Raw genomic sequence first — 13,560 nt, 5'->3', positions numbered from 1 at the left:
CACAACATTCTTTCAGGCAAGCTAAGGAATTATGGGTTAGATGAATGGGCTGTAAGGCGGATAGAAAACTGGCTGGACCATCAGGCTCACAGGGTAGTAATCAATGGCTTTATGCCTAGTTGGCAGCTGGTATCAAGGGGAGTACCTCAGGGGTCAGTCTTGAGGCCAGTTCTGTTCAGTATCTTTATCGATGGCCTGGAAGATAGGATGGAGTTACACCCTCAGCAAGTTTGCAGATGACACCGAGCTGGGGGGAGTTGTAGATATGCAGAAAGGTAGGGCTTGGATTCAGAGAGACCTAGATAAATTGGAGGATTGGACTAAATGAAATCTCATGGGGTTCAATAAGCAGAAATGCAATATCCTGCACATAGGATGGAACAGTCCCATACATCACTACAGGTTGGGGGCTGACTGGCTACACAGTTCTTTAGAAAAGGACCTGGGTTACTGTGTACAGTAAGCTGAATATGAGCCAACAGTGTGCCCCAGAATCCCAAGAAGGCCAATGCCATACTGGGCTACATTGGTGGGAGTGTTGCCAGTAGGTCAAGGGAAGTGATTATGCCCCTCTATTCAGCACTGGTGAGGCCACATCTGGAGTACTGTGTTCAGTTTTGGGCCCCACACTACAGAAAGGATGTGTACAAATTGGAGAGAGTCCAGTGGAAGGCAGTGAAAATGGTTAGGGGGCTGGGAAACATGATTTATATGAGAAGAGGCTGCGGTAACTGGGCTTATTTAGTTTGGAGAAAAGATGACTGAGGTGGGATTTAATAGCAGCCTTCAACTACCTGAAGTGGGGTTTCAAAGAGTATGGATCTGGACTGTTCTCAGTGGTGGCAGATAACAGACAAAAAACAATGGTCTCAAGTTGCAGCAAGGGAAGTTTAGGTTAGATATTAGGAAGAACTCTCACTAGGAGGGTAGTAAAACACTGGATCAGGTTACCCTCTTGTGGACTCTTCATCCTTGGAGGTTTCTAAAACTCAGCTAGACAAAGCCTTGACTGGGATGATCTAGTTGGGGATGGTCCTATTTTTGAGGTCCCTTCCAACCCTAATTTTCTATGATTCTATGGTAAACTCTTCCGGCAGAAAAAAATGATACATTGCTGCCAGTTTCTGCACGGAAAATCTATGAGTGTTGCCTTTTTGGATCAGTACTTTGAGCCAAGTTACACTGTAGGATTTTTCACTCCCTCCTCTCCCCCCCTATAGTTTTTTCCTTGTGAGAGGAAAAGAAGAACCAAACCACTCAAGAAACTGTCCTAAAAACACCTTTGGTGGTGTTGGCTTTAGTTTTTATATACAGGTGTCTTTTGACAATGGCTAGGTTGATATCTCCTACAAACTAAAATCTCTAGGGGCAGATTATTCAGGGGTGAACCTAAGGCCATGAAGGCTGATGTATGAACTCTTGCCAATCTAGCAGCAGCTAAAAGGGTACAGTGACTCGCATGTGCTTCTGAGTCATACTTCTTTTCCAGCTTTTGGATGATGGGCTAGGTAGAAACTCGCAGCTGGCCTATAGCAGCAGTATTACCAACCACTGACCAACATGCACTCAGTGGGCACATCTATATGTATGTGCATTAAGTTTAGTACTTGTAATAACAGGTACCTGTAATAACAGATACTAACTTAATGCACCATAATTGGTTCTGCTACACAGTAGTGCTGGCGCACATCTTTTAGGTGACACTAGTGCGCAGTAGACTAATTCTGCTCATCAGCACATTAGCACAGCTTTTGCTGTGACGTGCTAATGTGCAGTAGAATTAGTCTACTGTGCTTTGAGCATCCTGTGTAGATGCACCCAATATGACTTGGCTTCACTGGCCAGTGAGAGGGGAGAATAGACCCAGATTCACAGATTGCCTGGCTTTGTCCAGTAGCAGAGCATGGTGAAGAACATCCCCACTTATTTCATACTATGGCATAAGTTTGTAGGCATATACACAGAGTCAGAATCTAGGTTAGAGTCCTCAAAAACTGCAAAAAATAGTTGAGGAAAGTGGGCAGCTTTAGTACAAACTCTTCATCTAATGTGCCAGCTTTGAACTCTGAAGAGAGGAAGAGAATTTTTCACTATCAAAATGATAATTTCCTTTAAGTGGATTCCCCGAGCTGAATCCCAGAATGTAATTTTGTGATTGGCATTCTGTATGGTGAAGAACAACTCATATATTCTTTCCTACATGCTAGCAATAAAAAGGGAATATTTTTCTTCCAGAGGTTTATCTTATGGTAGGCTGTTTTCTTTATGAACCTTAACGAATGTCAATTAGATATCTAATTTCACTCTCGGGGGCTTTGGCAGTTATCAACGCAGTACCGTGCTTTGCTTTGGATGGCCAATGGATATTAAACTCTTTTCTGGAAGCCACTCTTAGTTCACTGATTGTAGAGAAACAAAACAGAGAGCTTGTTGGCTTTTTAATTTTGCTTGCTGGCAGTGCACTTTTGGCTGCCAATGTAGCACTGGGACTTTGGATGGTGACAGCAAGATAGTATGTTGGATAAATTTCTGCCTTGGACCATTTCCACAAATTCTACAAGAAAAAATAATGATTTTTTTATTGTCTTTTAAGGCTTTTTTTGTATGAAAGGGAAATTATTTTATTTAATTTATTTTGGAAGAAGGATTGATGGTGATTTGGAGAAAAGTCTGCAGAACCTTGTGAGTTTGATCATGGAAACACTGAAAGAAAAAATAAGACTGCATCCCTTTAACTGTAATATTGTGTTTAAAGCACTGTGATCATTTTAGAGAAATTGCATCAAAAAGATTTACAAGAGAAAAACTAAAGCTTGATTCCAAAATGAGGGAATTTGGCACTGAACTCTTGCACACTGGCAAGGGGAAAACATATTAGCTATATTTTATCATTTAAATAATTATGGGACAGTCTCTGTCGGTTGAATGAACATATTTCTGTGGTGGAATTTTTGGTTAATTTGGTGTTGTACCAGTTTGGACTCTCAGAAACTGATGTCTGAGCTCATTTTAAATTAGTGAAAGTCTGTATAAATTATAGCAACATGTTAATGAAGAGAAGGAGACACCATATGTTGTAGTACCATTCCTTTCCAGCTGGCCTGTAAGTCTGAAAACATGTTGTCCTTTCCATGTAGATGGAAAGCACCAATGTCAGATATGTGGGAGGATAACAAAATCCACATGTCTGTGTTCCTTAGTACTACTGAGAATATTTTAGAAAATAATATTTTGTCTGTTGGCAACAGCCTGAAAATAGCTTGATGTTCTAGTCTTCTAGTGAGAATCCTACTTACTGAAATTAAGCCATGTACAATTATTCAAAAGTGATTTGTAAAGTGTTGGGTTTTTTTTCCTGATTCATATAAGGCCAATAGCCTACACCAGAGTTGCATCTTACTGGATGTGTCTACATGTTCATTTGATACAGAAGCAGTTCACTTGCAAGAAAATGCTCCTGGGCAGGGGTCTACATGTGCAGAGAAGCGGGAGCCGATTTGTTGCTAATAGCAGCAAACTGCTTCCACCTCATGGGACCCTGCAGTGGGCCCCTGTCGCCACCAGGGGGAGCTCTAGGTTGCCCCTGGGTGCTAGCCCAGGAGTTGGCAGGGAGCGCCAGGCCAGGAGACACCTGTCTCCTGGCCGGGGCTAGGACAATGCACCCTTCACCCAGTGGCTAACTGCTGCATATCAGCTATCGGATCAGTATTGGCCGATATGGCTGCTTAATAATCAGCCATCGGTATCGGTCAAAAAAATCTTTATTGGTGCACCCCTGATTTCTGAACCAGATAACCTAGCTTGTGTTCCACGAATGTGTGGCTAGTCCCCATAAATAAGCTGCCCAAGTCTTAGTCATCCAGCATTCCAGGATACAGTGTCCCCTCGCCCCACCCTCTTGTTCTCTGTGGACAAACTTTCCACCTCCTGAACTCTACTGCCCATGAGATGGTACTGGACCAAACCAGCTCTTCCTCCTGCCTCTGGGTATGTGACCTGGCTAGGCAGCTTGCAGGTGCACAGACCAATTTGGAAGGGAGGGCTATGGAGGATCCAGGGGGAGAGCAAGGTAGGGAGAGAGATCAAGGTCCCCATAAGCTGGGCCTTCCTGGCAGGAACAGGGACAGTGTCCCTGTGAGCTGGGACTACCCAATCCCCATCTCAGTTTATTAAAACATGAGGCTTTCTTTAATTTACATTTTATTTCTTTTAAAAAAACATTTATTTTACGCTTTAGTGGCTTCAGCGGCTGATGGACTTCATTTTACCATTCAGCCCCCAGCCACCATTCCCACTCATTGCCTTTTGACCTCCCACTTCACTACCAAGTCCCCTCATTAAATTCTCCCCCTTTCCAGCCTGATGCTCCTACCCCCAGCAATGCAACCCTCCAAATTATCCCCACCTAGAGGTGGGATAGAAGCCTATCCTGGCTCACAGCCCTCTAGCGGCAACTCCCAGCTGTAGCCCCTAGTCAGGCTGCTGCTCACCAGCCCTCTAGGCTAAGTACAGACAGTAAGAAAGCCTGAGGCTGAATCAATTCCGTCTTTGCAAGTTAGTCTAAGCTGCAGAGATTAAACTGAGAAACTAGACACACACTTATTATTGATTCAGGAAATGCAGTCACATGCCTGCAGTGGCTCAGGCCAGAAGCCGGGGAGCACAGCTCTCTGGCTCCTAGCCAGCCTGGGCTGTGTTTGCTTCTTCTTCCTGCTGCCCCTGAGGTCTCTGGGATTTGCAGTGCAGAATCACATCAGCAGGATTCTGCAGAGTTGCTCATCACTTCTTCCTGCTTCCAGATGCCTCTGGGATTTGTAGTCCACAGTCACAGCCAGCAATTAGTTTTTAGCAGGGCAGGACAGCTATGTACTCAGGGGAAGGGAAGTTTAACCCCCCACCTTCCCTGGCCCCAGACCCCAGCCAGGGTTTGCCTGGGGCGGGGTGGGGAGCAGGCCCTGCTTCCCTCCCCCCACCCCCCGCAACCCTTCTCTGCTAGAGCAGACAGCACAGCCCAGCACAGCCCAGAGCTGGAAGGGAAGTTGGGATGCTGGGGGACTCTGATTTAACTTAAACTAGGAAGGGGTCTGGGACAGAAGTTTCATAAACTGGTTTGACCCAAATCAGTTGAGTCTGATACTAGATTTAACCAGGTTTATCTTAAATCAGTTTCAGCCATTTCGAAACTGGTTTATGTGCACTGAACTTCTGTTCTGTTACAGGTTTAAACCAGTTTCTGATTACTTAAACCGGTTTATGCATAACTTCTGCCCCTAGCCCTTGTGGCAGGTCACAGCTGTGTAAGTGGGGGACAGTGAAGAGTTGGTTTTTAGCTTGAATGTGACTTTTTAAAACTTGAGTTAACACTGATTCCAATCAACATTAGAGAAGCTTAAAGTGTAATAAGTAACAAAGCCCATGGTAGAGGAGCAGGTAATTGAACCCTGGATGTTATAATCTGTGTTAGTCCAGTGATGATGTAGGCTGACAAGGAGGCATAGCTGGCATCCAGGTCCATTTCAAGGCTATATGCCTGGGTGAGAATAGGAGTTAAGTAGTGTGTTCCTGGAAAAATGTCATTTGAGGTCTCTGTTCATGTTAAGTCTGTGTGTATTTAACAGTGAAATCGTAATTGTTTAGTGTTCCTCCTGTGTTGCTGTGTATACAGTAGGGGTGATATATAGCATCTCACTGGCTGTCTCTTGCCCAAGGAGTTCCTTTATTTTGGCTGTGTTAATTTTAGTTAAAATTGTTCTGTTGAGATTGATCTGGGGTCGTAACTGATTAGAGAAAAGAATATGAGTATGTGTAAAGTGCATTTTGTTACTGTTTGGCTTTGTTTTTTTAAATGAACGTAGACCAGATCCTTGTTTTTGCATGTCAGGACAGTAAGCACTGGTTCAGCCTGCTCTTTGGCAATTGAAGAGCGTCTGATTTCTGAGTTCCAAAACATTGCAAATACTAGCACTTAAAGTTTGTGGCATTGACAAAACAAATGTAACATTTTGTGCACTTACCGGTTATGTGTTTGTGTAATGCAGGGTCTGTTTCTGTCTGGTGTTAATATGAAATATTTCCCCTGATAAAAGTAAGTCAAATTCACTCAGATTTTGTGTCAGTACGTAGACCAAGATTTTCAAAACAGACAAGCTCCCATTTTGGTACCTGAATGTTTGGAATGGTAAGATACTGAAAAAATGTTTGGCCCCCTCCTCCCCCTGCAATAACATTCAGAACAATGGGAGTTTCCTTGGGTTCAATGCACTTTTAAAAAACTGATTGCTTTGTTAAAGGGGTGAAATAGAAGTTTAGCTAATAGTGTCTGACCCACTCTGGGAAACTCTGTAGCTAATAGTGTCTGGGAAACTCCGAGTTTCCCAGCTTACACAGAGTGGTGCCAAGAGTAACTTCAACAGAAACTACACAGGCTCTATTCTCATTGCTACACTCTGCTTCGTGTGCTCTAATGTCTAGTTGACCATTGATGTGTCACTGTATTTTCTCATTATTGCCTGTGTGTTTCTAGGAATGATGTAGCACAAGGAAAATAAACTTTTCTTCTAAGATGATGTCAATAGGTATTGGACGAGGGAACATGTCAGGCAAACTAACAAGGTGCAAAATTTGTTAACATCCCACAAGTATTGTTATTGTCTTTGACTCCTAAAGCTCCTTTTTGGGATGTGATGTAGTCCCTGCCTTCACCTGGACTTCAGTCCTCATCTTCTCTGGCTGATCCTATGAGACTCTGCCCCTTGCAGGTCTATCAACATCCTAAAGGGGCTTAAAACAATAAACTAATGGAAATTGCCAGCAGGCTTTCCTTTCTTCAGGGGGCCTCAGACAGGCTTTCATCAGTTATAAGAAATGCCATTTTGTGTCAGATCCAGTCTCCTTTCCCTCATAGTGGCAAGGAGTGGATGCTAACTCCTTGGATCCAGGGTGATCCATCCCTTGCTTCTCTTGTCCCTACAGCTTCCTGGTTGTCAGGACTGGGCCCTGAGCTATGAATGTGTATTTGTTTATTCAGGCAGTTGCTAAATGATCTGTACTCCTCCTTTTCAAGGCCTTTCTTTTACGCTTTGCAGATGTGGTGGAGTAGGGCTGCTTGAGTTTATAGCAGCTCTGTTTCTTCTTCCTGCCCAATGTGGAGTCTGTTCTCTGTCATAGGTACATATATTTTGAATTTACCTTGCAGATGTTTCTCTGGTCATAATTCTAATATATTTTGATTGGCACTAGCTATGACTCAGTAGAACTGATTGATATCGAAGGGAATTGGGTTTTTTTTGGCTACACGCAGATCGCACTATTCTGTATGCATCAAGAGTTGCAGCACTGTTTACTCTTCCAATGTAGTGACTGCTGTGGCTGCTTCAAAACTATTCCCTGGTTAAAGTTTTAAACTCAGTTTGATAAATTCATAATTTTGTTCACTGTAAATATTGTTTGACAGCCTATGCGAGCAGAGGAGGACGGATATAAAGATTTCCCTATCCTCAGCTGAGAGCTTTGTGCTGGAGTGCTGATGACTGCATTCGTTTGCTCTGAAGGTAATTGGTCACTTAACGTGCCACTTTTGCACTGTATACATAAGAAAATAAATCTAATCCTACTGCACATGGTGCTCACTAAGGGCAGACTGCCACTTTTTCTCACACTGGGTAAACTTTACTATGTAAAAAGCCCCATCATTTCTAATGGACCAGAAAAATCAATTTTTAAATCTCCAAGGATGCTTATACATGTGCAGGGAGGCTGCTCTGATGCACTGAAATTACAGTACACTGGAGCAGACTCGATTTATTGAGTCTGCTGGAGCGTGTTAGTTACTGTGTATCTGCGTCCCATGCTGAAAAATGGTGGTGGGGATGCTTTAATGAAATCTTGTTCAATAAGCTTTAGTTAAAGCACTCCCACCGCCATTTTCTGGCACGGGGAGGCTAATGCATATGATGCTACAGGCACTTTAATTAGAGCGGCTCTCAGAGCTGCTCTAATTAAAGCACCCCCAACACTTCCAGAGCACGTCTATAAACACCCCAAATTAGCAAAACACGTAACTATGAAGATAAGTAGATACTTAGTCCATCCTTGTTCAGCAAAGGGTGTCTGTTTGTCTAAGAGCATACCTAAGTCTCATTGAAGTCTAAGTTTTACAAGAAAAGGTTGTATTTAGTTGTGTTCAGGTGCTTTGAACCGGAGCCTAAACTAGCTTTGACTGCAAAATAAAATCAGTGGTAAGCTTTGCTTAAAAGATGACGTCCAATGTAGCTACTTGTGGGCAAAAGGAATGCATAGCCTTAACCAGGCCATGAACAAATTGTTGCCCATCCCATTCAGCCTCCTCATGATATGACTATCACAGCAAATAAATGTTTGTAAGGAAGTGCCATTTCTAACTGTATACAGATTTTGGTTGCGTCTGTGTAGTGGGAAAAGACGCAGTTAGAAGAAAATAGATTGGGACACTCAAGATTGCATGCGGATTTTTCCTTTAATTCTTGAGCAGTTTGTAATGTACAGAGAGACTGCATCTGAATTCTTTTTGTTTTCATTTAATTTTTTATTTATGTGAAATCTCTTCGTGCTTTCTCTACGTTTCCAAAGATTCATAGATGTTAGGGTCGGAAGGGACCTCAATAGATCATAGAGTCCGACTCCCTGCATAAGCAGGAAAGAGTGCTGGGTCTAGATGACCCCAGCTAGATGCTCATCTAACCTCCTCTTGAAGACCCCCAGGGTAGGGGAGAGCACCACCTCCCTTGGGAGCCCGTTCCAGACCTTGGCCACTCGAACTGTGAAGAAGTTCTTCCTAATGTCCAATCTAAATCTGCTCTCTGCTAGCTAGTGGCCATTGTTTCTTGTAACCCCCGGGGGCGCCTTGGTGAATAAAAACTCACCAATTCCCTTCTGTGCCCCCGTGATGAACTTAAAGGCAGCCACAAGGTCGCCTCTCAACCTTCTCTTGCGGAGGCTGAAAAGGTCCAGTTTCTCTAGTCTCTCCTCGTAGGGCTTGGTCTGCAGGCCCTTGACCATACGAGTTGCCCTTCTCTGGACCCTCTCCAGGTTATCCGCATCCCTCTTGAAGTGTGGCACCCAGAATTGCACGCAGTACTCCAACTGCGGTCTGACCAGCGCCCGATAGAGGGGAAGTATCACCTCCTTGGACCTATTCGTCATGCATCTGCTGATGCACGATAAAGTGCCATTGGCTTTTTTGATGGCTTCGTTACACTGCCGGCTCATGTTCATCTTGGAGTCCACTAGGACTCCAAGATCCCTTTCCACCTCTGTGGCACCCAGCAGGTCATTCCCTAGGCTGTAGGTGTGCTGGACATTTTTCCTCCCTAGGTGCAGCACTTTGCATTTCTCCTTGTTGAACTGCATCCTGTTGTTTTCTGCCCACTTGTCCAACCTGTCCAGGTCTGCCTGCAGCTGTTCCCTGCCCTCCGGCGTGTCCACATCTCCCCATAGCTTTGTGTCATCTGCAAACTTGGACAGAGTACATTTCACTCCCTCGTCCAAGTCACTGATGAAGACATTAAAGAGTATCGGTCCAAGGACCGAGCCCTGCGGGACCCCACTGCCCACACCCTTCCAGGTTGAGACCGACCCATCCACCACGACTCTCTGGGTGCGACCCTCCAGCCAATTCACCACCCACCGGACTGTGTAGTCATCCACATCACAGCCTCTTAACTTGTTCACCAGTATGGGGTGGGATACCGTATCGAAGGCCTTCCTGAAGTCTAAGTATACGACATCCACCTCTCATCCTTTGTCCAGGCGTTTCGTAACCTGGTCATAGAAGGAGACTAGATTGGTGAGGCACGATCTGCCCACCACAAACCCGTGCTGGTTTCCCCTCAGCATAATTTGCCCTGCTGGGCTCTCACAAATGTGACCCTTGATAATTTTTTCAAAGACTTTGCCAAGGATGGAGGTGAGACTGACTGGCCTATAGTTGCCCGGGTCCTCCTTCCTCCCCTTTTTGAAAATGGGGACCACGTTAGCCCTTTTCCAGTCCTCCGGGACTTGGCCCGTGCGCCACGAGCGTTGAAATATTCCCGCCAGTGACTCTGCAGTGATGTCGGCCAGTGCCTTCAGCACCCTCGGATGGAGCTCATCCGGGCCTGCCAACTTAAAGGCATCCAGTTCTTCCAAGTGACTCTGCACCATCTCAGGATCTACACGTGGAAGTCTGGCGCCTTGCTGCTGCCTCTCTACAACCCCAGTGAGAGACTTGTCGTGCCCCTTGCTTAGGAACACTGAGGCAAAGAACTCGTTGAGGAGTTCAGCCTTGTCCCCCCTGTCTGTCACCAATTGTTTCTGCCCATTTAGCAGGGGTCCTATTCCTCCCTGGGCCTTCCTTTTACTCCCTATATATCTAAAAAACAGTTTTAAGATGATTAAAGATGTTCTAGATAGTACTAATGTATGTACAGTAGCAATATATTTCTCAGCCTTTTCAGGATTGCAGCACCCCACCTCCTCTTTTTGAATGTCAAAGTTCTCCTGGCTGAGAACTGCTGTTGGTGCTGCCTCAGTTTATGTCAGTGCTTCTCAGCTGGGTTTTGCTGCTTCTAAGTGAAACTATACCACATGCCTGCTGCATGGCCAGCCTGGGAAGTGCTGTGCCATGTGGGCCCGCTCCCTCTGCATTAAGGCTCTCTAATTACCTGAAAGCAGGCAGGAGATTCATGCTGTGTAACCCATCCCTACCTGGTTCGGTGCCCCCCCTACACTCCTCCCAGAAACAAAAGTGGATGGGACAGTTCCACCATGAGGTGTCTAACCAGGAAGCGCCACACAGCATAAAGCTGCTTTGCTGCCTGCTTTCAAATGATTAAAGAGTCCTAACGCAGAGGAAGCACAACGCAGCAGTTTTATCTGGCTGCTGTCGCCGTGGCACCCCAGTTGAGAGCCATTGATTTACAGCATGCGATTAAATTAGTGTAAAAGACAAATGTTGATTTCTGCATAGGTACGTTTGCTAATCTTTTCTGTATAAATTTATATCCCCATCAGATGGGGAAAAAGAAATGTCTAATTTTCAGACGTTCTAGGTTGGTTTTACTTGAACTTCTCATCTGTAAAGTCTTAAATATTTTATGCTATGTTGGCAAATAAAACGGGCTGACTTCCTTTTGAGTTAAACATGGTGGATTTCTCTAGGAAAGCTTTATATTAAAGTTGCATAGAAATCATTGAAAAATATGCAGCTTAGCACTGAAATCTCTTCAGTCAGCCTTTTAATGATGATATCATGGCTGACTATATTTTATCTGCGTATCAAAAAGTTATCAATACTGCAAAATACTATTGCCCATAATGAATTTTTTGTGAATGCATGTGTATATATTGTGTATGTCATACTTCATCTGTTTAGAGATAAGTTATCACTTATCAGTCCTCCATAACTTCAGATTTGTGGTGTATAAAATTACTGGCTTTTTCTGGAATTTTAAACTTGTAACTTGTTCCTCTCCCACAGTTGAGCCATATGGATTTTTCTTTATGCAATAAAACTCACATGCCCATGTAACTACAGCTGAATGAGCTGCTTAATGTGACTGGAAAAAGATACAACTTTAAGATCAGTCTTGTCTAGGGAAATTTGGGCTTGTTAATAACCTCCTTCTGTTTACAAGGCTTCACTTAAAGTAAGGGCCAATATTGGGCCCATTGAAAAAATAAGAATGTGCAGTTGTCTGAGTGAGGGTGTATTATTTTGAACACTGATAGGATTTATAGAAACAGAAGATGGGAGAAGATAGTGTACTGTTAAAACAGCATTCCCAACAGAGGGCTGGCCTGTGTCAGTTAGAGTTTCAGCTCTGTGTTGACCTATCTGATTTGCTGATTTAATTTGAGCAAAAATACACCAATGCTTATGATCCAGTTATCCCAACACTTCTGAGTACTGTGCAATATTTAGCCCTTGTATGGGAAAGAAATGCCTGTTACCCTATGAAACCATTTCAACAACCTGCACAGTTTTCATGTGAATTACATGACTTCACTAGACCATATATCTACATGGTAAATTGACAATCCCTTGCCAACACTGCCCTCAAGCACACTATATAGCTCTGGGCTGGCTGCCTTGTAAGATGGAGCCATGTAGGTGCCTCCATGTGGGCGGGCTAGTTAGCTTGGACCGGAGAAATGGACCTTGTCAATAAGGGATGCTAATTAACCCATTCAGAGCACTGTGCACGGCAACCTGCTGCACAGCTTGTTGGAGGGAAACACAGCCTGGCAACTTACTATACAGACCAAATGACAATGAGATACAAAAAAAAGTCATCTGTGGAAATGAACCTGCCAGTATATAGTTGTTGTTGTGATATCGATCCAATAATGAATACGTATTTGTAAAGTATTTGTTCTGTGTACGTGAGCTCAAACTAACTGATCCCAACCAATCCCGTCTCAATTTTGTTCTGTTTCTTGTAAGGCAGTTTGGTCTAGTTCAGGTAAATCAATACTGGTAGTTTTTCTGTATGTTATATCCTGTTCTGCATATATGTGACCATGTATAAAGCCATCAGTTCTTTAATAATTTGACCAGGATGTGGCATACATGTTAATGTGGACTAGAGACAATGTGCAGCCAAAATGGCATGGGTACCATATATGATCCAGGGACTGCCAGAACACCTGGACTATGCCCCCACCTTTTGGGCACCCTGTTAACATGTGGAGAGCAGATGGCAGAGCCACGCCTATTAAGGTTTTCTTTTTTGTCCTCAGATGTTACTTGGAGCAATTTTTGAACTTCCATTCCTGAAATACCACAAAAGGACAGGCATGGCTATACATTTCCATCTATACTACTGAGCTAATATGAAGTTTAAAAGCAATAGTTTGCTCACTGTGTAAGACTTGATATCCAAATAATTGCGTCAGAAATCTGATTTACTCTTTGGCACGCTCTTTAAATAATTGTTTCAAGTCCCCAGTGTCTTTCTACAACCTCTGTTTAAGGTTTAGGTGTACAAAAAGTTTATAATTTTCACCTAATCTGTGGAATATTTTTGTTTAAACCTTTTTCCTCTTTACACATCCTGTTTTCTGATGCTGGCTTGCAACTGTGGGATGTCTGACTTTTGGATCAAGTGTTTCCACTGGGCATTGTTTATAATATTGATTAAGAACATGTTGCATTCTGAAAACATTCAAAGCAGGCAAACTAACAAATGTACCCAGCATTGTTCTGTTTGAATAACATATTGTTTGTCCCTCCTCCCAGTTCACCAAACAAACAATAAGTATTGTTTTGTACTTACAATAAATGTATGTTGATTGCAAATAAATGATTTGTCAAGACATTTGACCTATTTTTGAAACCAGGCTTGAAGTGTGCAATTCTTTGTGACAAGTATGTTCTGGGGATGTTTTCTAAAATTAGAAATTTAAGATGATTAATGATGAAAATCCAGATTAAAATTGGCTTTGCATATTTTTAAAGTGAAGGACTTTGTTTCACAGTGTGCTCTATTTAATTGTATAGCTTAGGGACTGACAATACTTCTCAAACTGCAGTCACTCACACTG

At 43.4% G+C, this 13,560-nt stretch overlaps 1 protein-coding gene across 3 annotated transcripts in view; it reads left to right on the top strand.

The window, feature by feature from the left end:
- The window catches only part of MBTPS2 (membrane bound transcription factor peptidase, site 2), a 57,702-nt gene extending 44,350 nt beyond the window's left edge, over positions 1 to 13,352 (top strand). The window contains exons 11-13 of one of the 3 annotated variants that reach the window (XM_059720854.1): positions 2,291 to 2,682; positions 7,454 to 7,550; positions 12,757 to 13,352. In XM_059720854.1, coding sequence (XP_059576837.1) covers positions 2,291 to 2,513 — 223 coding nt within the window. In that variant the 3' untranslated portion in view covers positions 2,514 to 2,682; positions 7,454 to 7,550; positions 12,757 to 13,352. Of the gene's footprint in view, positions 1 to 2,290; positions 7,551 to 12,756 lie in introns of all 3 variants that reach the window. The other 2 variants (XM_059720853.1, XM_006263975.4) reach the window with 2 other exon arrangements.
- Positions 13,353 to 13,560: the final 208 nt, after the last annotated feature.

The sequence above is a fragment of the Alligator mississippiensis genome, chromosome 1, assembly GCF_030867095.1.
Source record: "Alligator mississippiensis isolate rAllMis1 chromosome 1, rAllMis1, whole genome shotgun sequence".
NCBI classification, from domain to species: domain Eukaryota; kingdom Metazoa; phylum Chordata; order Crocodylia; family Alligatoridae; genus Alligator; species Alligator mississippiensis.
Note: the sequence above shows the minus strand (reverse complement) of the source record. Positions and strands in the feature narration are given on the sequence as shown.